General features: G+C 37.8%; 1 protein-coding gene across 2 annotated transcripts in view; it reads left to right on the top strand.

Moving 5' to 3' along the window:
• Nucleotides 1–25,855, top strand: part of CPQ (carboxypeptidase Q) — a 158,831-nt gene that overhangs the window by 33,817 nt on the left and 99,159 nt on the right. For both annotated transcript variants that reach the window (XM_066178202.1, XM_066178211.1), the window contains exon 3: nt 4,349–4,556. In XM_066178202.1, coding sequence (XP_066034299.1) covers nt 4,349–4,556 — 208 coding nt within the window. The remainder of the gene's footprint in view (nt 1–4,348; nt 4,557–25,855) is intronic.

The following is a 25,855-nucleotide window of genomic DNA, read 5'->3' as shown; positions in this document are numbered from 1 at the left end:
TTTCTTGTCCTGATGTCCTGATGCCTGCTCCTGATGAACGGGGAGGTAACATCCTGGCTCCTTCTTGCTCTCATGACTACAGAGGCCAGGACATTTTTCAGATAAATCTCCTCCAGTTTCAAAATTTTCACTGTTATGAGAACAATGAGATGTGTTGTTGACTTTTTGTGTTGATATTTCTTTTCCAGCTTAGTCTTGTCTAGGCTTAAAATTACTGTATTGTTTTAAGCAAAAATTGCCTTGCCCATCAGCTTATTTGACAGTGGCAACTTCAGTGCATGTGGATCAGTAGCATCACTGTTCCATAGTGTGATTTGTAGAACCATAATTCTTACCTTAGTGTGGAGTAAATGAAGTTTAGGAGATCCATAGGAGTGAGTTGTTTGCTTGCTGCTATTGAAAAGAATTTATTGTCAAATTAATGATGACTTCATTTGGCTTTGTAACTGGATCTCCAAGGTACTTATGCTATTACCTGGATGACAAAAATGAGACTGGGAGAAAAAAGAAGAAAGTAAGGCCATAATTAAGTAATGAGGAAATTGGTATCCAATAAGATTAAACAGTATGCAAATAATATTTCTTTCTGGGTTTACTAAATCCTTTTAATATAGTAATAGTTTGTAAATAAGCTGATTTAATTTCTGTGTGTTTGTGAATAGAGTGTTTCTGTTATAGTGATAAATAAAAATGTATTTTGTATAAAATTTCATTGATGTTTTAATAAAGATTCACCAGTCTTTAAAATCTGATAATAGGGTGGATTTTCCTTTTTTTTTTCTCTTCACTGAAACCTGTTACTAAGACAGACAGATGCATATCTCTAGATACTAAAATAACTTAAATATTAGCTGCAGTTAATCTTGGGGAGAAGTTGTCTTGTGAGGAATCCCCTTCAAACTAATCTACTTGCATCATTGCTGGCAGGTTAACAGCTGTGAGGAGGTGACCCTCCAGAGAGAATTGTTCATGCCAGGAATCAGACTTCTTCTCTATGGCAGTGTTACACACAGCTGATTTATGAGTGCTTTTATATAGATGTGTGTGTGCTTATATTTATTTATATATATATATATATATACATATGCATATATACCTATACATATATACACACATACATACATATATATATATGCATCAGTCTTGTGTTCATCCTGCCTGAGACCAATTTTACATTGCTAATGCATACCATACCACCTATTTCATCTGAAGTGTGATCATCAAAGTTGTGATATATTCAACTTTTGCGATAGAAACATACATTTCAATATACAGAGGACTTTGTAAAATATAATTTTGTTGGTAAGTGAAAATTGCCTGCTTGTTCCCACAATGAACACCCTTCCTATACCTTAATTCTCAGAAAGAATAGAGTACAATTTGCTTTTTTATATGAGAAATTGGAGGAAATCCACAGTACTACCTAGATTCTTTTGCTCGCTTGACCAATCCAACAATATGTTTCATGTAATGAGGTCAAATAGTCTTCAGCTTTATACACTCAGCCAAGTTCATCATGTTTGTAATTCTGCTTTCCATGGTTCATGCCCTTTACTTAGCTAATTCCCCAAATTCTCTGTATTCATCTCTTGTACTATGTGTGTTATAATCTTTATATCTTGCTTAAGTAAGCAGGCAGTCTTTCTCCCTCCTTACATGGGGTTTCTGAAGAATTCTGTTTAATAACACACAGCCAATAATATAATGATAGGTGTAAGAAAGTGAGACGATATCTTTCAACATGGGAAGCAGAGCCATGAGGCACGGAATTGGTAGGAGACGCTAGGGTAGATTTCTATTAATTTTCTTAAAGGCTCAGTCAGATGAGACATTTCCAATTTCTATAGGGAATAACTCATTCTCCTTAAAAAGATAAACTGTTGGGGGTTTTGTTTCTTTTCTCCTTTTGCACAGAAGGTTTAAGGGTGGTTTGTGTTTCTGTGTCCACATATTTGTTTAAGATAAACATTGCTCTTGCCTCTTCAGTCAAAGAATATGAAATGGTATAAAATGGCACTAAAATGCAAATGAGTAATTGAATTAATCAAAAGCTATGCAAGAGTGAAGTTTTACGTTGCTACGGAAAGTATTGTAATTCATGCTTTATGTATACCATGCTGCCATTAGGTTAAACTTGCAGAGAGAATGTTTGTTTTATTTGTTTTGTTTTGTTTTGTTTTGTTTTGTTTTGTTTTGTTTTGTTTTGAAGAATGGCTTTATTTAACTTCTTTGGGGACATTCAAGGGTAGAGATACTGAGCTAGAGTTTGGAACTCTCTGTTCTTTCCCTTAGCTTTCCCTTAGCACAAATTCTCAGTAATTCTCACTACAAACTTCTGATGCCTGTCATCTAGGAAGGGCCATAAATGTATTTCACTATCATATTTCTTAGGAATTTTAGATACTTTCTAGCTGTCTGTAGCCTTCTTAAAAAACTTTTCAGAGTTGGTGTTTGTTCATGTATGCAATAATGCCCAGGAGAGTTACACTTCTTGCTTTCCTTGACAAACAGTCACCAAGACATGTGTCCTTCCAGTGCCTCCTGCACGATCCAAGTGGAGCACTGGGGAGAGATAATATGAAATGGAGTTTGCAGTATCAACCTACTGAGACCATGACTTCTCTTGTGGAAAATGAAATTTTGCAGATACCTGGCTTTATTTCCAGTGGCATGGTTTCATACCCAAAATTATCCTGTTGCTGGGATGTTCCTTAGCTAGGTGGCTGAACCTGCCATTAATTACAAGCAGCTGGAGTCTGCTAGTATGCTCACCTGCCTGCCAACAGCAGCTGGTAATATGTGAAGGTGATTCTTTGGTTTGCCTCTCTAAAACATTGCCAGGTTAAGGTAAGAATCTGAATAGCTAAAATTTTTATGCCTCTCACATTAGGTTATTTTTGTAGCTAAAACTCACTTTTGTTGTAGCAGTAAATGTCTGCTGAACTCTTAGTGGTACACTGTAATGAAAAAAAACTTCTGTGGAATGGTTTCTTTAAGGTTTTGAAGTGTAGTTTCATCTTAAAAAAGCCATGAGCCTGGGCACACTGATGCTGGGAGACATTACCTTCCTGTTTTTCTAAGGGTTTTTCTCATTTATTGTGGTTTTAAATACAAGTCTTTGAAATCTTCTAAATAATTCTTAATCCACACACACACAAAAAAAGCAACCAACCAAAAAAAAAAAAACAAAAACACCCCCCCCCCCCAAACCCCAAAAAACAATCCACCTTTTTCAAGGAGAATAATTTTATTCTTAAAAACATGATAGTTTCACTTTATTCTGACGAATCCTTGCTAGAGGATTTGTTATTAGTTTCAGTTTCCATTGATGTATTTTGTGACTATTAGGTGAAATGTACAACACTAAAATTTCAGACATCCATTACTTCTTCCAAGTAAAGTACCCAGCCCATGTTGTTAAGCAGTCTCTACTTATCTCTGTAACCAATCCACAAAATTGAATTTTAAGCATTGTGGTTATTTTAATGAATTACTTCTCAAATGCTGTGAAATATAGTTCCTCAATTAATGTCCTTAAAAGTTAGAAGGATTCTCTGGCTTATCTGTAACATTATTTTTTCAAGTAAGATAATACAGCAATTTAAAACTATTTCAACTATTAAAAACAAAGATCTGGGTGGGTTCTGACTTACCTTGTGTGAATAGTCCTTCACTAGAACCTGTCTGTTTTTGTCTATATCATGAACTGGGAAATGTGAATTCCTGGAAAAACTCCCAGAAGGAGATCCAATAAAACTGTTATATTCTCCTGACTTAAATATGAAGATGATATTATTTTTATTATTACTATTATTATTAAGCACCATGCAAAATTTGTTGACACTGCAGAGCTTTAATTTAATTTTATTCATGGATTAAATAATTTTATAGGAGTTACAGTCTCAAATGGTCTTCCAGCTGTCTTATGTTAAGCTAAGTTGTTTAGCAACATATCAAAACATTTCCATGAAAAGATTACTATCTTTTTTTTAATTAATCCCATAGGCAGCTTTTCCAAAGTTTTTGTACTATAAATGATTGCAATGAGGCATTAAAGCACATGCAGAGAACAGAATTCCCCCATGTACCCTTCTTGCCCTTCAAGTTATGTTTTAATACCAGCCTGACAGCATGGTTTACAGAGGTGCATGTACTTGGTCAGGGTTCTATCGCATCTATTTAGTACCAATGCCTGATGAAGCATTTCACATAGTCTACCTTTTTCAGGAAAAAAAGCTAATGCTGATTTCCTGAGTTCTGCACAGTCCATGTTTTTCTGACTGTTAGAAGTGGCCATAGGAGAGCTGTAGGAAGGCATTGCTAAAACCACTGTAATATTTTCTTACAGGAATTACAGCAGAAGTCATGGTTGTAGCCTCATTTGATGAACTGCACAAACGAGCTCAGGAGGCCAAGGGGAAGATTGTCGTCTACAATGAACCTTTCATCAGTTATGGGGAAACTGTGCAATACAGATTACAGGGAGCAGTGGAAGCTGCTAAAGTCGGAGCAGTGGCATCCCTCATTAGGTCTATTGCCTCTTTTTCTATTCACAGGTAAGCATTTTTCTCTTTTCTTCCTGCTACTCACATTTCAATGTTAGCTGACATGTCATTTCTGGGCAGGCATTTTTGTTCTCTGTGACTTAAACATTGCCAGTTATGAGTGGGTGTTTGGTTTTGAAACTATTGGCTTCACAATAGTTCTTTTCCCCTGTGTGTTGTCATTCTTTCAGAATGTTTTCTTTTTTTGTTGTTTTGTTTTGTTTTTTTTTCTGTTCTTGATTCAATTTTTGTATAATATTTGTTTTAAAGAACTTTTTGCATTCTCAAGACTGCCATAAATATTCTGAGAAGAACCAAAACCAAATGTCTTTGGTGACAACAGGCTGATGATATGAACTGGTCATTCTGTGTGCTTGACTAGAATGTACATGTACAGTTTTCAGCATATTGTTGATTTTCCTAGCATAAGACTGAATTTTGTACTAGATGAAGGAGTAGTCTGCTTTGAACATAATTATTCAGAACACTTTAGCAGCAAGGTTTGTAATTCTCATACTGCTTTTTAAGTAAGGTGTGTGGAAATAACGCTCTTTTTTAAAATGTAAATATTTTTAGATTTCTTAGTACATTATTTGTTTATCACTGCAGTGTTACGTTCCTGAAATTACATATTTTAGTTTTCTCTTTGGTAACAGAATTCCTTTTTTATCTGGGAGTTTTTTCTAGCTCTGAAAGCTTACACTTAAAATGTTTATCTGTTGTGAAAAAGACTAGTTGAGGCATAGAGGGGAAATGGAGAAGGGTTCGGCCATTAAGTGGAAGGCTGACAGATGCACAGTGTCCTTTAACACAGTATGTTTAAAATCTTACACTGTTATTGGTGACCTTAATGCCTGCAGTGATCTTTGTGTAGGAGCCTCCTGGCTGTGCTGGGAGTTCTGGTCAGGCAGGCCCAGACAGCAGAGCTGGACTGAGAACTGCATCAGGACAGGCCCATCTGACTGCCCACCATCCTGTCCCTGAGTTGCAGCCTGAGCAGGACTGGCAGGGCATCAAGTGATGCCAAACACAAAGCTTGACTGCCTAAACTGTAGAGCTCTGTTAATAAAATAATTTACATAAGACAATATGGAAGGTATCCAGTTTATACAAGAGGTGCTATATTTTGTAACAGTCTTTCTTTGGCAAGTACATGCTTAGAGCCATACAGATTGTTTATTCCTCCCCCTAGTTGCCCACCCAGTAACTCTTTACCCACAGAGGAGTCATTGGCAGTAGCTAACCTGTCCTTAAATGTGTGCCACAACATAACCTGGACTTGGAATTTGTTTAGGTAACAGGATGGTTTCTTTTGGATCTCTGCTCCTAGGTTTTCTTTCTGCAGAAGTTTAGGCTGGTAGGTGGAAAGCATGATTTAGCTTTGGGTCTTTCTTGAGACTGGAACTGCAGTGACTTGGGAGGCATTTGGAGGCATGCTTGAATCCACTTCTTCAGAGAGAACGAGTGGTCACACCTCAACAATATGAGAAGTGTGCAAGCTTCTCCATTTGTAATGCTTCAGAGAGTCAGAAAAAGCAGTAAAGCCAACTAACTGTATTGGAATGCATGTAGAGAACAGCTCTGCTGTCTCTGTAGTTGCTTGGTAGCATTTTTGTGTGCTTGTTCTGGTTTGAGGTGGGACAGAGTTCATTTTCTTCTTATCAGCTGGTACAGAGCTGTGGTTTGGACTCAGCATGAGAGCAACATAGATAACACACTGATGTTTTGGTTGTTGCTAAGTGGTGCTTACCCTAAGTCAAGGACTTGCCAGTGTCTCATGCTCTGTGGATGAGGAGCTGCACAAGAAGCTGGGAGGGAGCACAGCCAGTAGAGCAGACCCAAACTGTCCAGAGGGATATTCCATACTACAGGATGTCATGTTCAGTATGAAAACTGGGGGGAGGGATGGAGGAGAGGAACTTGGCTGCAAGGGGCCAACCACTTCTTGGGAACAGGCTGGGCATTGGTCAGAGGTGGTGAGCAGTGTGCATCACTTGTTTTTCTTGGGGTTTACTTATTTGCTGTTGTTAGGGGTTTTTTGATTAAAATTTAATTTTTATTATTATATTTCACTCTGGATTTTTCTGTACTGTTTAACTGTTCTTAACAGTTCTCAACCCATGAGTTTTTATTTTTCTTTTCCTGAGTCTTTGTCCTATCACATTCAGGGAAATAATGAGCGAACAGCTGCATGGTACTTAGTTGCCAGCTGGGGTTGAACCATGAAAATGCTCCACATTCCTCTAAAGAAGACAAAATTACCTGTTTAAAATGCCTTCTGAAATATGAAGTGCTTCAATTCAGCTACTATACAAACTATTACTAGTGTATTTCTTGGTGTCCAACTAATGTGATGCTTGCAATGTATTTTCTAATACTTAGAATTTTCTAATAAAGCTCATATTAATGAAGAGATAGTGGAATGTGTTTCAGAAACAGTTTTACAAAAAAAAAATGGTTTCAAAATAGCCTTATTTGATATCATCAAAGAATATTGCAATCTATAATGTGTTGATTTTCTGAAAACCAGAGGATGATCTGTCCTGTATGTTGTTTCAGCGCTATGCAGAATTTTTAAATTGAAACTTACTGTATCTTCTGTTTGCTACAGTATTTATGGAAGTGCATTTAGTATGTAATGAAAAGTGTAGAGGTGAGGAACAGAGGTGGAGACTGAAGGAACTGGCTTTACAGCTATTTCAAAATTGAATGGAAGAAGACGCCAAATGCATATTTCTTTAGAAGTATTGAATCCTTAATTGATACTGGGAGCAGAGGTGTCATTCCCAAAAGCAATTTCAAATATAGATGCTGCCACAAAGCATTTTTACTGTGTACTTTCTGTACTCTCTTCATTTACTTTCACTCAGTTTGGGTGTTTTTTGTTTGTTTTGTTTGGGTTTTTTGCTTGTTTTGTTTTGCTTTTTTGGGTTTTTTGTGTTGTTTTTTTTTTTTAATATGGAATGGTTTGGTTAATGTATTTTTTCCTATAATACAGGAGGTACTCAGGTCCAGTCCCTCCCTTCAGTTACTCAGAGATGACTAGATCTGTTTCTCTTATTTTTAACAAGTAGGTATTGCTGTAGGCAGGATGGATTTTCTTATCTCCATGCATTCTCCCATGTTTTCTTCTAATCACCAGCTGTGTGTCTCCTTGTCTGTCCTAGCAGTGTGCTGTGCTGGATGGACTATGTGCTGGATGTGGTGCTTCTTATCTGTCAGTGTCAGGGGCACTCTTTGTTCAATTTTTAATTGACTGATGGGAAATACTCCCTTGCTGAAGGGAGTAGTGTGTTAGAAGGGTGAGAGATGAAAGGTAAAAACCTAATAATAGATTTCTAAATGTTGTGGAGTCTTGCATTCTTGCAATTTGTATGTTGCTGCATTGTCAACCAGAGCCTTTACTTCTCAGGCCTGTGTGTTTACATGTTCACTGATAATACAAATAGATGATAATGGGATTGTGGAGTTTTCCAAAACATCCTGGAAACATCTTAGAAGAAAGTATCCTTCTCATACTGCACTATCCCAGTTTCAGGTAAACGAAAGGAGGAATTTCACAATTTTTCCTAAACTATATCAAGTTCGGTGGATGGGCTTTTTTGTTTTATTTCTTTCTTTGGGGAGTTTTGTCTGTTTGTTCATTTTTCAAATTTTTCAACCCCTTTTCAACAGGGGACTGCTTATTATTATATAGTCACTCCATTTGCTCAATGTAAGCCACTTTGTGGTGTGATTTCTAGGTGATCTTGCAATATGAGTAATACTTATAGGTTAAAACTAGGTACTGTCATTAACATCCTAGGCTTATTAGGGCTCATTATTAAAGCTTACTTACAAGGTGGAAATGGTGAAATCACAATATGAATTAAATCACTGTTCTTTTGCTGGTAACTTGATGGCTGTTTCTTGTTCCAGAAATGGCAAGTGGCTGCCACGTTGTCAAGGCAAAAAGTGTGAAGGGAATCTTAGACCTGGGGACAGTTTATTTTTCTTTAAGGTGTGGTAGTATAACTGTGGAGTAATGAAATGCCTTGGGGACTGAAGCATCCCAATTCTTAATAAGGGCAAGTAGGGATGAATGTCATTATACTCAGGAAAACTCATTGATGTGTTTGTACAAGGACTCATGACTCTCATTGGTGACAAATATTTGCTATTGAGTTTCAAAGAGTGGATTCATTCATTTTGAACAGCATTGCTAAGTGAATAGGAAATAAAATTAGCAACCACATCTTCCTTGACCTATGAAGAGATTACAGTAGTTATATGGTATTGCAATGTTACATGGAGGTTGTGTCTTGTGGCATTGTCTGTCTCTTGTGTTAAGGTATTCTCGTTACTTTATTGGCATGTAAGAGTGGGGCATTTTTATGTACGAGAAGGTAACTGTAATTAAGAGGTAATGGGTGGAAGGGACACCCTCCACTAAGACCAAGTTGCCCAAAGCCATCTACAACCTGGCCTTGAACACTGCCAGGGATGGGGCATCCACAACTTTTCTGGGCAACCTGTTCCAGTGCCTCAGGACCATCACAGTGAAGGATTTGTTCCTATTATCTAATCTAAACCTATTCTCTTTAGTTTTTTTTTCAGAAAAGCCATGCTCTGAAATGCCAGTGTCCATAAAGGAGACAGAGGAGTCCTGCAACTTTAATCTAATAGAGAGAGAGAGAGAGAGAGAGAGAGAGAGTCCACTAGGCCATTCCACCGTGGGGTCTCTCTTGAGGTTTTGGAAGATGCTCCTCCTTTTATCCTAAATTCCCAACCGCATGTTGCCCTCTTCCTTTCCACACTGATGAGGAACTAGGAGGGTACAGCCTTCCCAAACTGCCACATATTCCCCCATAAACATGTATTGTCATTTTCCCCTGAAGTTTGGAAGTTCAGGATGTCTTGGTTTTGCAGATCCATCAGAAGTTCAGACCATCTGGACTCTGCAATAGATTTGTGTGAAGCCATTTCTCCTATTACCCTAGAGTTAACTCTCTGGGTTCTGTAACAAACTTGGCAGTTTGATTTTCATAGAGACATTAAGACCTGTTTCAAAGACATTAACACCCATTTCTCCTAAAGATTACCACAGCCATTCTGATTGGTTCTTTCAGACCTAGTCATTCCTGAAGGCATTAACATCCTATTTCTGCTATCATTGGTGAAGACCCCCATCCATTCAGTCTTTTGTGAAGACATTAGCACCCATGCTTCCTACCAGTTTGAAACCATTCCTCCTTGCCCTACCACTACAGACCGTTGTAAAAGGTTTCTCTCCATCTTTCTGGTAGGCTCCTTTTCCCAGTAACAATTTTCTGAAGCAGTGTCAATTTGGTGGTGAAATATTTAAGCACAGGCATTAGGAGTTAAGGGTAACAGAACTACTTGTAATGAACCTTCTCAAATAGCATGTATTATTGTAGTAATTCAACAATATCGATAATATTTGGCCTTTTGTAGAAATCTGTGTACTTACTTTTTTCCTGCTTTAATAACTTAACTGGGCTGAGATTATTTATACATACCCTTACTGTAGTGTAAAATAAACTGATGGGTGTTCCCAGTTCATAATGGATGTTTTTTACAGTGAAAATACTCAGTTTACAAGGTATGGTTGAAGTTGAGCAGTAATCTGGACTACCAGTCCCATGCAGTGGAACAAGCAGTGTTACTGAAGAAATAGTAATGACAGAACTATTTTCTGCTACCATAGGCTTGCTTTTTCACAGCAGTTATTCTGTTTATTAAATAATCAAAGTGAAAGAAGATAGGAGAAGTGAAGTGTTTAGCTGTAAGGCTGCTGAAATTATTTGACTGTAATAAGCTAGCCATAAGTCTTTGGGGTTCTTTGTTTCCTAGCTGTAGATTTTTGAAACATTTAGTAAATAGAAAGGTGTCCTTTAGCTACTGAAATAGCCCAGTATTTATTCTGCAGCGAATGTACTCTTATGAATCTAAAACTTTCAGTAAATCATTCTGTTCTTCAAGAACCACAGATTAGATAATGTCATAACACTGTATCTTGTAGTAACTCCTTTAAGGGCACAAGAAAGAAGCAAAATAGAGTGCTTTTCTGAGAATTTAAAAAGGAAGTTCCCAAGAATCCTCAGGATAAATACCAAGAGCCCTACTATTATGGTTTTTTACATGCTGCAGAGCAATCTCTCTGACATGAAAGAAATTCAACAGGGGACATATTACAAGGCCAAAATAGACCAGGTAGTACTTTGACACAGTCTAGAGACTGTTGCGGTGTATTTTGATCCCCAATGGTTTGTTCTGTTCCCCGCTGTAGTGTTGGTTCAGTCCCAAGTTGTATCCTCCCACCTAGTTGTCCATCTTGCCTTAGACCGTGCCCCTTGTTACAGAATGTTCCATGTCCCTCCTCCTGCTTAGTTGTCAATCCCACCTTGTGCCAGCCCCCTGTCTTGGAAATCCCCTTGGAAGTCCCCTGTTACTTGAAGCCCCATTGGTTTGTGTGAACTTTTCCCCTCCCCCTGTGCATCCTCATTGGTTTATGTATTGTAAATTCTGCCTTGTGATCCTCCCCAGTCCTTTCCCTATTGGCTAAAAATTTGTACCCTCCCCTAGATCCTCTGCTATATAAAAGTCCATGCACACCAGGGTTCAGGGTCTTTCATCCCTGGACCCTCCTTGGTTATGAACCACATTGGAATCTATACGGAAGATCCCTCCCTCATCCTTGCCTCTGCCCTCAGCGCTTCAGCGCACCACTGTGGCCCTGCTCTGCTGTTACTCTGATCACGTTGCATCTGGGAACAGCCATTCCCTGCGAGCGGGCAAATCCGGCATCGTGTCAAAAGACTCTTAACAGGGACACATATTGGGTCAAGTTCTTTTCTTTTTGTACTAAATTCAGCATCTTATACTTTCCTGAAGTGTTTTCCTTCACTTTTTCTTCTTCAGTCTACAGGTGGCCAACACACACCACCAGCTTGTGAAGCTCCAGTAACTCTAATCAAAAGCTTTGTCTGGATAAAAGCTGAAGTCATTAATGGCATGGTGCAACTCAAAGATTCATGACTGAGGTTGCATAGATGATCCATGTCAGTACATATGGCACAAGGGTTGTACATCATCTCATGGAATGTATGTGAATTTGAAAACCATTTCTTTTCCATTGCATTTCCATTATCCTAATTTCCCCTTTTTGTAATTTCACTTCGTTTATTTTCTCTTACCATGTATAGCCATGTATACCTTTCTTGTATAAAAATTGTTTTCCTTTGTATTTCTTATGTTATTGTTAAACAGGTCATGCCCTTCTCAATCTTGCTGATGATGTGTGTGCATTGGCATTTTTGAACTCTCAGGTGCTATCACAGGGATTTTTTACCACATCACCTCTTCCAATGCCTGGCCTGCTGCTTTTGGTTCCAGACATGAGAATTGCTTGCTAAAGAGATACTCTTCCTTTCCCTAAAACTCCATGTCCAAGAAAAGTAAGGGCTTATTCCCATCAGTAGTGACAGATTCAGCTTTCTCTTCTCGCTCTGCCATGTTTTCTGAATTCTGGGATGATACAGTAGTATCTCTTCTTGTTTGGTGGATTGGTTTAGTTTGGTTTTGATTTAATAGCAAAGGGATCCATCTGGCCCTTAAAATCAATGTTCTGTCTTTGTAGCATTATCCTCCTATTGTGTCCTGAGCCCTGAAGACTCCTTTCCCACCTGTTCTGCCCTTGCTTCCACTATGAATGCCAGTATACCCATTTTTTTGCTGCCATCTTAGGAATCTTTCTTCTTGTGACCCGTTCTGCTGTCCATAGAGGGGAAGCAGTGGCATGCTGAGTAGGCAGCATCTTCCATCTGCTTCGCACAGGCTTGGGAATGCACAAAGGCAGCAGGAAGCAGTGTGAGGATTGTAGAGATGCAGCAGTAGTGTGTAGCATGACTGAAGAAATCGGGAAGTGCCATTGATTATTCGTGATCCCTTTTCACTTACTGGATTAGACTAGGAACAAGAATTGATCGTAAGAAACATCTCAATGAGAAACTGTCCTAAAGCAATATCCTGTGGCAATGGCATACAGTGGTATTGTCTCCTGTTCTACTAAGGAAGCAGGAAACAAGGATAAACCCCTTATTTGGGGTTTAACAAGAGAAAATAAAAGCATCTCATGTTTTATAAGTCTCTGGGGAGCTTGTGGAAAGCTTCTAGTTAAGTTTTATAGCACTGTGCATGTTGTCTTGTTGCCCTTAGAGATATGAATTGGTGGTGTACTGTGGGGTTTGCTCTGCGCTTAGAGGCTTTCCCTTCAGGATGTCTGTAAATTTTGTTGACTGAAAATTTGTTAATTTTTTAACTTTGTTTCCTATGTTCCCTTCAGGCCAACATGCCAGACTGAATTCTGCAGTGCAGTCTTTGTGCTCATTTTTGGGCAAAGCCCAGCTGTCAAAAACAGACTTAGAAGTCATTAGAAGAAATGAAGCCTATGTTTTAGGAGATGATCATATTGTGCAGTGCGTTCTTGCTGTTTGCACAGTGATTATGGAGTCAAATTTCGGGTAACTTCATAATAGTGAGAAGTCTGTAGATGTTTCTTCAGTCCCAATCTCTCTTTGGCTTTTACCAAACTTTTTTCCTCTTTTTCCTTTGAACTGCATAACTGGGTTTTGGTTGTTTTTTTGTTTCCAGTAGATGGGGCCTGATGTGACATCTGCAATCTCTGTAATTTCAAACACCCGGCATATTTGTTTTTATATAAAGTCACTAAAATGGTGATAAGACTAACAAGAGCTTTCTCTACTTCCTCCTAGTTTTGACTTCCCCTGTTCAGGAATATGTTCATGAGTTTCATCCATTTAGTGTCCAGTCACACAAGCAATGTCCTGTAACTTGGTAGGGGTAGATAAAGGGCTCGTAAAATCTTTTTGATAGACAGTTATCTAGAAAGATGCTCTGAGGATAACAGCTCTATTGAAATCCTGGCTTCCTCACCAATAACTTCCCAAGGCAAATCTTTAGCAATGTAGTATTCCATTGTTTTGTTTTTTTCTTTTCTTCTGGACTTTCTTAACATAACTGAGTCATACATTATGTTGGGGGCTGGATGGCCACCCACATCACAGTTAACTCTGATCTTGTTTGAGTACTGTGAGCACCCATTGATTAGGTTCCACAGTATTCTGGAATTACTAAGTTTTATTCCACCTTTGCATTACTGGTTCATGTATATAAAGATTTCAGTGTATAAAACTTCCAAGTTTTGGCTTTCTTGTACTGGTCTATAAGGAGTTACAGCTGTGCTTGCTGTGGGTTGAGCACCAGGAACTTCAGCAATTTCCCATGATTTCATGTTTCTCCCTAATCACCTCCATCTTTCTTCAGTGCTGCCAACCTCTTCCGAGTCTGTATAAGTTGTGGTGCCTATGAAAACCCATTAGAAAGTTCAGAACCCTCTGACATGATTATAATGTCTTGACCTATCAACTTCAGGTTTGTTTTAGTGTCCCCACAATATTTGGTTTTCTTGATTACACCAACAAGTGTCTCACTAGTATGTGGTGACCAAATTTGTGGAGGATTGAAGGAAAAGCTGACAACACAGAGGCAGATAACGATTACAGGGAGGGATCTGAGTAATACAGTGCCAGTGAATTTGTTTCTCAATCTGTGTATTTATTTTCAGCAGCTGATAAGATCTGAGAAGTATGTGGACTGTTATTTTGTTTCTCTGTAATTCTCCATGTTTCTTCTGTGAAAGTGCAGTAACTGTGCACTTTATCTGGAGTGTTCAAATCCAGAGCGCATGAGCATTTGGCCCTGGACAACTGGAAAAGAAAAGATTAAATAGTCCCAGAATGTTTGTGCCAGAATGCTGCAGCATTGGTGTTTGCCTAATATTCTCCTTTTTCATTAAAAAAAGAGAGAGAGAGAGAGAGAGAGAGAGAGAGAGAGAAGGTGTAAAACCTCTGTTTCTTCATGTGTTCTAGGATTATTTTCAAGGTACACAGCACCTCAATTTATACATTTTAGTCTAGGCAATGCTGAAACAGCTTGTACAGAGGTCTATTATATAGATCTCATGCCTATTCAATTTTATTCTTTTCATGTCTTTTTCCTTTATTGTCATGGTTTTCTAGTTCCTATTTCCCACTGAGTATTGTTTCTACTTCCTATATTACTCAAGATACTTTTTCTGAATCTTTTTGGCATTAATTTTAAGTTGATGATGTTACTAAATTTTATCTACATATTGCAAAACCATTTCAGCTTATATATATTGAAGGTTTTTTTAGGAAACATGTTGTATCTACTCTGAAGTCCCTGAAGTACTCTTTTACTCTTTTCAAGGTTTACTGCTGATTTCCAAAAGTGAGCACAGGTTTTCACAGGTACTTTGGCTGGATTTTTATGCATGTATACAACATAAAATTTTATTTTGATATATAACGTTTTCCTTATGTAAAACAAACAAGTAACCAAATATAGGTGCTGATTTTAAAATAGACATTTTATTGCTAGTGAGCTGTTAGCACACTTAATCTCTCTGGTCAACACCCTAGGCATGCAGAGGATTTGGAAATGCTAATTCCTCATTTTATTTTGCCTTGTTTGCTTAAACACGTGATTAAACATGTATGGTTTATTCCAGCATATTATGATTTCTCTTTACAAGAATGCTATCACTGTTTTTCAGAAGGCAGGTGGCCTCTTTCTGCTGTTTCTTCCACTTCCCACAGTCTTACTTGTGGTTTGTCCATATGGTAGGGTATTTCTATGTTCTTTCATTAGATACTGTCTTCTTATAGGATGGCCTCACCCTGCTGTGTTATCTTTGCTACAGTATATATCAGATATTTAAGTATGATTAGCTAGACCTTTTGTATGATGAAAGCCCTGGTTTATGGCACACAAATTTTGACTTGTGTTTTTAGGAAGTCAGAGGCAATTGTTCCACAACTGTTCTTTAGAATTGTTTTCTAGATGTTGGCTGGTGTTGATGGCCAACAGTAATAATGAGTTCTTCCCTGTAGAAGCAATGTCTTGTGCCTCAGAAGTGTAACCATTTCAATTACTTTAATCCTTTTCTCCAGATTTGTTTTCCCCTTCAAATCCAATCAGTCACCTGTGTTTCTCTTATTGTGTCCATCTTGTTGCATCAAATACTAATGATTTTGTGTTGCCTGCAGGGCTAAATGGTGAAAATCCTTCTCCATCTGGTTTATTAAATGAGAGGTTGCCAACTCATCTCTCTGCTCTGCCAGTGATGCCAGCTTGGATTACTTGCCTGTTGTCTACTCCTTCAGGCTTCTTATACTTCTCTCATTTTGTTTCTATATTTAGGATGATGGTACAAACCTAAAGCTGTAACTTTGTTCTCTTCCAATTTTGCTTTTCAAAATCTGACTTTTGTTCAGTATTTATATATTGTTTCCTTTATCTGGTTAGATGAGTAGAGTCTGTGACTTCTGCTGAATTGTTTCACCTTGCCTTTATTTTGTGGTCACTATCCACTGTACTTCTGCCTTGGCTGTCTAATGTGAATACTGCAAATACCCTGTGAAACAGAGAGGGGTTGTCTTTTATATGCTTCTGTTCATTATGATTATTATTATTATTATTATGCAGGATTAAGCTTTGACTGCACTTCATGGCTTTTTAATCCATTGTGAATGCAAAAGAAGAACTTTTATTCTAATAATAAAGAGCAGAAAGAAACCACATCATTTCTGACATATTTCTATTTGGATTTCTTCACTTTAATTTGCTGATGACTGTGAAGCACACAAAAATACCTCAACAAGAAATATTGAAACTATGTACTTTTTAGCTCTGAAAAATCTAGATTGATTCTAGACATTTGTGCGCCAAAGGACAAAAGGATACTTTTTTCAGACAAGGGAGAGTAATCATGTGAATCAATTAAACCCAGGGGTTCTGAAGTTCCATTCATCACTCTTCCTTGTGCATGCCCATGAGGGATCTTGAGCAGGTTACAGTATTATCTCTCATTCCCTGTTTATAAGCAATATTAATATTCAGGAATGTTAATTTAGGATATAGCATTTGTACATTATTTACTGTAAAGAAGACAACATTAAAATCAACTATTCTACACTGTGTTTAAGAAGTCAGTAGTAGATTCTGCAAAAATCTGCACGTGCCAAAACCAAGTAACGGTTATATTACCACGTAACAGTGGGTGACTACTGTTGATAAATAATCCATTATATAACCATGGGGGTTTTTTTAGGTTGATTGTTGAATTCTGCTAGATTGAGATTCAGATCTGTGGGAAGACTCTGGCAGGAGGTGAATGACAGAGAATACAGTTCATTACATAGAAATATCGTATTTTCAAATGTAAATGTTTAAAAATAATTTGTTGACTCTAATTCAAAGGGTTTGAGTTAAATTCAGTATTAAGTCACCACGGGAGAGTTAAACCCACTGAAAAGAGCACGAAGGGGCTGGAATTTCAAAAAAGTAAAACTTTTTCTTAGTAACATTTTATATCATGAAGAGCAACATGAACTTTAGAAATCAGGTTCTGGGATTCAAATGTGATTTTGCCAAAAATCTGGGTTTTGGAAAGAGTGAATTCCCAGGAGAGATGTAAGGAGGTTTTGGTTGCTTTTCTGTAATCTGTGTATTGCTTGCACCTCTTCAGGACGCAGTTTGTGATCCTTCCTTGAGGAGGGTTTTTGTCTCCCTCTGAGTATCTCTATCTGCAGTCTCTATAGAAGGAAAGAACAATTTTCAGGGCTCCCAGTTTGGGGTTTTGACAAGGCTGCAGTTGCTGTTGGGTAAACACTGGAGTGCCAGAAATTATGTGAAAGGATCAGGCAACTTGAGTACGTGCTCCACACGTCCATAAAGGGTATTAGAGGCATATAAGTTTGTGCTCAAGCTCAAAGACCTTGAGAAGGGACTCAATACTGTCCACATGCAGCCAAAATCCTGGGCAGTCAAGTTCATCTGAGAGACCATCCAAAGCTGTAACTCCACAAAGTTATGGGGATTTTTCCCTCCTCTTCTTTTACTTAGTTTATAATGCTGACAATCTAGGAAAACAGAACTGGTGTGCTATAGTGTCTGAGAGAACACTAACATTTCGGTCTTGCCAGAAATGCAATGTGAATAGGCAGACCCATGAGAAAACTTTTGCAGAGCTATTTGGAGTAACAAGTGCAGCTGCAACTTATGTTTTTAGAGGTATAACTGTTTTTCAGTGTCTAAAACTAGGTTTCAGTCATGCAAATCTTTGTATGGTACTTCTGAGTGGCAACCAGTGATGGATTCTTTTAACCCTTCCCATATAGAGTGGTATTTTTTATTCCTTCACTATTTTGATTTTACTTAATGAACTGGCTTAACATTTAGTGAAAGGATCCCAGAATCTAGCCAATTGCAATAACATGACAAGGAATTGGAGAGCACCATTGGAAAGCATTAGACTTGTAGGTGACATTTTTCTGTAGAAGTTTCCTGAGAAAGGAAAGGAGAATTCCATTCTCTCCTCTAGGATCTCCCACATAAGGTGTCTGAAGCTTAGTTTTGTTTAGTTTTGGTCCAAATATGTTTGTGGCAGAAATTTTAGCCACAAATGCACCATTATTTCCACCTCCACATGAGTTTTTCAGGCCATTGCAAAGGTTAACAGGGAGCAGGGCTTGTGAGCTGGACAGTCTGACTGTCATGGTTTCATAAGGATGGTCCTAGACAGGTCTATTTCCCCCAAATGTTTGACAAATCATGAACTTTCAAGGAGAAGTTGTTTTAGCAGCATTTTTGCAGCAAAGCTGCTCAACAGTTTCATAGCTCTGGCAGCAAAAAGTGCTACCATGTGATTTGCAGTGTATCCTGGGTCACATCAACCATCAAATGTTCATTGCAGGTGAACAGTTCTGTGGTTAGGTCAGGGATCAAGCACTGTCCCCTTAAAACAGGAGTTTTGTTACTACTGGAATTAATCAGTGTATGGGCTACATTACAAGATACCAGTGCAGGTCAGTGAAACTTTGGCATGTAGATGAAATTACTAAAAGCCTACTTTGAGAGCTGGGTGTAAAAAGGCTTTGCAAACTGCAGGTGATCTTTGGGCTGTGCTTACAGAGCAATTGCTTTAAACTATTTGAGAAATAGTTATGAATTGCACACATTTGGGTTTGTTCTGTAGAATTCAGTATCTGTTTATAGACACGTTGGATTTGAAGCAAGTACAATTTTCAGTGAATTTTTAAGTAACTCCACTATGCTTACACAGAAGTGTAGTATAGAGTATTTTAGAGGAAGAAATTTTAACTTGACAGCTGCAAGGTAATTCAGCCTGTGTATATATTAGCTTGTAAAACACAGTTCTGCTTCTAAAAATTCTATGACGCACTCCTTTCTAAATAGATATAGCTTTTTTTCAGTATTTTCTATTTATATTATTCATGAAGTTATATACATGGTCTCAGTGTTAACATTAATCATTCACAATCAGGAAGATAATTTTCTTGTACAGTGTACTTTGTGGGATGAGGGAATAATAACTACTTAGTATCCGAACATTGGGAAGAAAATTCCCACTTTTTATTGTTACTGTCTTGCAGTGTTGCACTAAGAGATCTTCAAGGTTTTCCTGTATTGAGCCCTGAGGCTGTGGGGTGTACATGAGGCTGAGCACAGCTGACTTGCTGCATGCCTCTCCTCATGGAGTCTGCCTGAACACGAGTGAGACTCTGGACACATGGGTGAGGAGGAAGTGGGGAAGCCTGTGGTCCTCTCTGACAATCCTCTTCTCCTGGAGCTACCAGGGATCGACTTGGAGGGCTCTGGCATTCTCACAGCTGTCACTTTTCAGGTAGTCTGGAGTCTCATCATATCCCTAAACCCATGTCACCTCAACAATTCATCTGATCTGACTGGCTGTGTGCCTGTATCTCTTGGTTCAGGTCCAAAATCATTTGTGTATTTTAATTTATGTACAGCCTGTAAAAGTGATGATCATTATTGTACCAGCCTCCAGCCTGCTACCTTTTTTCCAACAACATTTTCCTGAGCAATATGGATCAACTAATGAAAATGAGAGAAAATTATATCATTTCAGATAGTCTCTCTTCCAGCACAGACTCTCATAGGTAGTCTTTATTAGATACTAAAGAAACCCATAAATTGCGAAAGTGGAATTGAAAATAATCTTTTCTCCCCCATCCAGAAGATGATGAAGGAATTGCTGTATCTCCTGGATTAAATGGGAAGAGGACAAACCATCAAACATTAGGCAAAACAATATGACTATATAGTGTATGTTGAAGTGCACAACAAACTTGATAGCAAAAACAAAACGTGAGAAAGTGTTGCATTTTGTCAGCACTTCCACTTCACTTCCTTTTGGGGAAGGAAAATGACTTGAATTCTCAAGACTGAACCACTTTCTCAGAAAACGCTTACATTAATTTCCTTATGAAAACTGCTGTATTCCAGGTGTTCTTCCTGCATGCTTCCGAAGAAACCTGTAGCACAGGAAGATCACCAAAGCTTATTCAGTCATTCTCTCAACCATGGTTTGGGCTGGACTTTTTTTTTTTCTAAGCCTGACACTCTTCATTTTCCAGACATGACCAATAGCCAGGAAAGGAGCTGTTAAGAGGAAATACATACCTCTTGGGACAATTTTTATTTCGTCTGATGTAGATTATCATGCTTTTGAAAGAATCTGCCTAAGTCAACAAATACAGCTGGGGAAAGAACAGTCACACTTGGCATGACATTTTGCTGGGCTGCTCAATAGTTAGTTGTAGTTCACCGGAGTTAAAATACTATAATGAACTTTAAAAATACACTCTGTTCCTAAAAAGAACTTTTCTGCTTAAAGTGGATTTCAGGTTCAAAAATAAAAATTCGGGGTATGTGTGAGATTGAAGTGACAGGCAAGACTTGCCTGAATTTTGGAAATAAAAATGTACCATTTATTGGAGAACGAGTTTATCAAATAAATGTAATACACTATTAGATAAAGTTTTCTTATCACTTAGGCATTTATAGTGCATTTTTCATTGCATAAGTGGAATTGTATAATGTGTGAACTAGATAACAGGCAAATGTAATTATCAGGTGCAGTCAAAATAGTCCCTTTCAAGTGACACTACTAAAATTTCTCAGTTGAGAGGAAAAATAAGTCATACCCCCATCTGTATTATTTTTACTAACATTTTTTTATTCTTTTTTAATTTCAATGAAAATAGTATTGGATTCTTTAACAGAACATCAAAAGGTGTCTAAGATTCTACAGAAATTATAAGCGGGGGAGTGAAAGAAGCATTTATGTAGTGAAGATTTTTCAGAGTTTCAGTTTTCTTCAGAAAATATTGTGGCTCACTTGGACGAGTGTCTTGCAGTGGCTTCTTTTTGCTCATTCCGTGAAATTGAATCCAGTCATTCCTTTCACTTTCTTCTCATATCCAGTTAGGTTTTAAAGTCTTCTCCCCTGTTGTCCCACCTCATTCTGTTGAGGTTAATGGAAGTGTTTCAGTGGAAAAAGTTGTACTCATAAACAGAAGAAAAGATAGCTAGATTTCTCCATTCCATCTCTTCTGTTTTCCTTTTGGGATTTAATTCCATGCTATCTGAGATGATAATAACTGTTATTCTACTGTCTAGTTTTTTCTTTTTAAAAGTTCTCCTCTTTAATCCATCCACATAGTTGCCTTTGATACTAAGATATTTTGTTTCCTGCTGACTTCAGAAACATGTTTACCTTCTGTCACTGCCATTTCTACCTTATGGTTTTCCTTGACTACTTTTGTATTCCTGTCAATACTCATTTTACTTTTTACCCTTTAAGTGTATATCTCCAATGACGGTTTATTTGCATTGGCACAGCTTGTTGAAGGGAGACCGTTCCTAGATGCATATGAGTTTAAGATTGGTTTGGTTTTTATGGAAGACAGTGCCCAAAGAACATATTGCTCTGAATGGTGGGTTACATGGAGAGGGAAGGAAAGAAGAAAAGCTCCATCCATATCCTGTTCTGTGAATTTGAGACTTTCTTCTGCCTCCTTTCAGACCTTGCTCCCCTCTATTTACCACAGTGGTCAGCTGATTAAAAGAAAGAAGTTTATGGTGGTAGGACAAATGTCCTCTATCCCTACCCTTTTCCTTCAGCAGAGTGTTGGCTGTGCATTACCCTTTACCATGAGCATCTTTTGAAAGGAGGAGGAAGCTCCCTGTGCTGCCCCATGATGTATTATATTCAGTGCCAGGGCTGACTCATGTTTCTGGTGTGTATGTATATGCCTCTCTGTGGGAGAGCTTGACCCTCTCTGCTACTCCCCATCTCTAATGAATCAGGGACTTGGAAGGACTGATATGGTACCCTGAAAGCTCTAATGCTTCTTCACACCTATTTGTGCTTGATAATTTTGATGTAAGAGTTAGTTATAAAAATGAAAAACATCTTTAAGTGGAGACGGTATGAAAAGCAGGTCAGTATTCTAGACAGCTAGCTCTTAGTTTGCTTTTGTATTGCTGGCCTTGTGATGCTTCTTTGTCTGATTTGCTGCTTTCCGAATAAAGAAAATGGGGAGTTGTTGCTTTGGGTTTTGATTTCTTTTTTGTTTGTTTGTTTTGATTCATTTATATCCTTCCAGTAGGTATAAAATATAACATCTGTTCTCAGTGAGGTTTTTTGAATTTGTTCTCTGTGCACATTGGTCTCTGGTGATAGAGGGGGTCACCAAAGATATAAATAAGACTTGTGCTCAGGGATGAGAAGCTGGAAATTCAACAAAAAAGAATTAAAAACAAAGCCTATGAAACCAGAATCCTTGCAGCTGCTGGCAATTTGGATTGCCAGTGGTGTTCACTCTGGGAGCCCTCTCCTAATGTACCTATTGTAGCATGCAGCAGGCAGCTGCATTCTCACAAGGCAGGGATGTAAACACAGAAGGACAGAGCTTGGTGATTCATACTGAGCAGAAGGAGGCCAAACAGGTGTATGACTTAAATAGTTCCCTCAAGATGTCAGCTGCTGGAGAGTCATCGTCATGTCTGTAAGATCCAGCAAGTTTCTTTTTCAGTTGAAGAGCAGCTGATGCAAACTTTCATTTTCTACAGATTCTTGGAAAGCTGTTCTACTTTCCCAGCAGTTGGATAGTCCCAGGGTAGAAGTCATCGAACTTCTTTTGATCGTTTTACTATTCAGAGTTGTTTTCTGCTTCTTGTTTGGCAAGCCATATCTAATCCATGCTATTTTAAAAAATATCTGTACATATTGGAGAATTCTCTTGGTGCTTGTGTTAGTGAATATTATTGTGAAATATTAACATATATGTATAAGTTCTGTAACCTAGGATATATGTAGTTATGGCAAAGCCATTATGTTTGTTTGGTAAGGCCTAATTTTAATGAGTGCCTAGTGCTCACTAAATGCAGTTTTCTAAAGGTTAATTTGAATGGAGTCCATGTGGTAACAGAATAAGGCTGTGTTCTTCAAAGGGAATTTTTCTTGGTAAGGCTGTAGCTTCTGGAGCCTTTCTTACACTTGTGCTGATGCTGTACCAGTTAAGGATTGGTGCAAAGAGATCTGGAAGAGACACTGTGGGGATGGATTCCAGATATTCTAATCTTGGTAACAGACTACTATTTTATTTATACAATTTAATTTATTTATACTATTTAATTCCATATTTGTAAAGTGTTTTTACTCTGCAGTTTCTTAAAATTTTCTGTCCATATTCGTATTTGGTTTTGAATTTGACAGTCTTGATATCTTTTCAACTTACTGTAAACCAATAAATCAAATCCCACAAAGACAGTATAAGAAGCAAACAAAGCAAATAAATCTTGGGATAAATTATGACAGAAAAACAGAATTAGGCTGAATTTATTTCTTTTATATTTTGCCAAGTGGTTGTAAATGGGGAATAGTCTTAATTTTATTTTTATAGACCTAATTATTCTGAGAAGGTTAACAATACTTTTGATATTTTGACTAATTGCAATTACAGTTGGCCTCCCTATCCATATAGTGGTGAGAATCTTGGAAGAGCATACACAGTTGGAGTGCACTCAAGGGCAACTTTTGTTTTGTACAGACTTTATGGTGCTGGAAGAGGGGATTCACTTGTGTGGAGTTCAGGCTTTGCCATGCTGCTTGTGATGCAGAGAAAGTTACAGGAGTGAGGCACTCATCTACTTTCCATGGATAACTGCGAGAGGAAAATGTGTAGTTTTCCTTCTGTTATGCTACAGTATGTTCCATCACCCCGTTTAAAGTGTAAAGCTTTGTATGTGATATGGGGATTTTCTCTGATATGTAGCTTTTGTTTCTCATACAAGTGAGAAACAAAAGCAAAGTATGTGGAAATGTGAACCTGTTACCAAATTAAGGCTGTGATATTGCTGTGGGTGTAGCTAGTGATTAATGTAGTCATGGTTCTATTCAGGAATGTATTTTATGATTTAAGTCAATATTCACAAACTACCTGATCTGATACAAATATTTGGTTGACATGTGGTTCATACAGGGAATTTTGCATGGGTCTTGTAGAAAACAGGTGATGACATATGGAGTTAGAGTCTTGCAATGTGTTTGTCTCAATGAGCAAACTTAGACCACACTGGCAATACTTAGACAACATTGATTTTGTATTTCCCAACTCTAGATTGCTTTTTGAGGTCAGTGTGAGGAATGGTGCATTGGGGGTATGTGCATACAAATTATGGCTGAAATAAATATTTCTAAGCTCTTGTATAATCAAGTTTTGATTGGTTTGGTTTTTTTTTTTTCCTTTTAGCCATGTTAGAGTTCTTGTAATGTCATGCTTACTTCTCCCTTTAGGAGATTGCTATCCTTTCCCATGGCTTCAACTTGAGATCTGTTTTCCATCAGAACATCCAGTTTAGCTTGAAGCGCTGGTTCTTACACAGTTTATTTTTCCCTGGGCATTTTAGCTTATCTTAGAGATAAGGGTTGGAAGTGCAGGAACAAAGTAATGGAGCATGCAAGGTCAGCTGCCACAGTAAGAAGAGTTAGAACTGACCTGACACAAGCAGCACATCTTTTCATCCACATATTTTAGTTTCTCCACATTTGATTGTTCTACTCAGAAGAGAAACTAACTAGCTGCTTTTTGAGTTTTTTATCCTCTTACACTTTTGTGTAAGATACAAGATACATCTGTTTCTTACTAGTCATTTGACACGTACTTTTAACAGAGAAAATGTGTGGGGTGTTTTGAGCCTTTTCTCTGCTTTTATTCATACCATGACACTTCCCTTAAATAATTTCCAAGATGTGAAATCTTGGGGTTTATCAAAAGCAAAACTCAACCGCTTTATTTACCTGAATTTTGTCAGCTGTTGAACAAGAGTGTCGGGACCAAATGACTATGAGTTTGTAGTAACATTAATATGTTTTCAATTAATAGTTTAAATATGGATGCAAGGTGATTCAGTAGATCTAAAATCAAAAGAGATGCTTTTGTTAAGTAAATAAAAAAAATGGAAGAACTACTTACCATCTCTTCTGAACACCAAACTATGGTATTGGACTGGGGGTATCATATATTAAACAGCCTAATTACCCTTAAAGTTTTGCAGAATTAATTTAGGGTTTGTTGGATAACAGCATTTTTCAGAGAGTGTGTGTTTTGGAGCAGATGCCAACATCACTCCCAGGTGTTAGTGGGAAATGCCAGAGATGCACCTTGCTTGCCTGTAGGTACCAGTGTTGTAAAGTTGAATGCTGATTCACAGCCAGGGTTCTTTGCGATCTCTATAGCTGGTTTTATGTGATGCTTTCCTTTAATTTCCTTTTCAAGGTGCAAGGAATGGTAAATGCAAGAGAATTTGATTTTTTTTTTAAATAAGATCCTTCTTCTTTTGAAATAATAGTCCCAAAATCATACTTGTTCAGACTCTATTAAAAAAAAATCTTTCTTGTCATCCCCCGTGCTCCACCCCCCCCCACCCCCCAAAAAAATTCTTTCTCCTGATTTTCCCAAACTGAATCCTGTTTGCCCTGTTTTGAGCCGAACTTAGGAATGCTTCTCTCCATCTGTTACACTGAGTCTGCTAGTAATTTCTGTTTTGTCAGTTCTTGCTCAGGTCTTGCCATATGGTCAGTAGCCTTTCTAGTTCTTGGTTATCTCTTATCTCTGCATAAAAGGCACTTAATTTGCTTTACATAGATTTTTTTTAATGTACTCTTTGGCATTTTATTAAGGAATTTATTATGTAGATGATATACTTAATATGTGGCATGTTTTGTGTGCATGTAAACTTTAACCAGGTGCATCCCTGGATGCTTAGTGTCTGTCATGGATGTTTTCTGTGAGTTCATCTTGTAGCATTAGGAATCT

This window comes from Chamaea fasciata, unplaced genomic scaffold, assembly GCF_029207755.1.
Source record: "Chamaea fasciata isolate MVZ Bird 193981 ecotype frontalis unplaced genomic scaffold, bChaFas1.0.hap1 SCAF_1, whole genome shotgun sequence".
Taxonomy (NCBI): Eukaryota; Metazoa; Chordata; class Aves; order Passeriformes; family Sylviidae; genus Chamaea; species Chamaea fasciata.
This window is presented reverse-complemented; position numbering and strand designations above follow the sequence as displayed.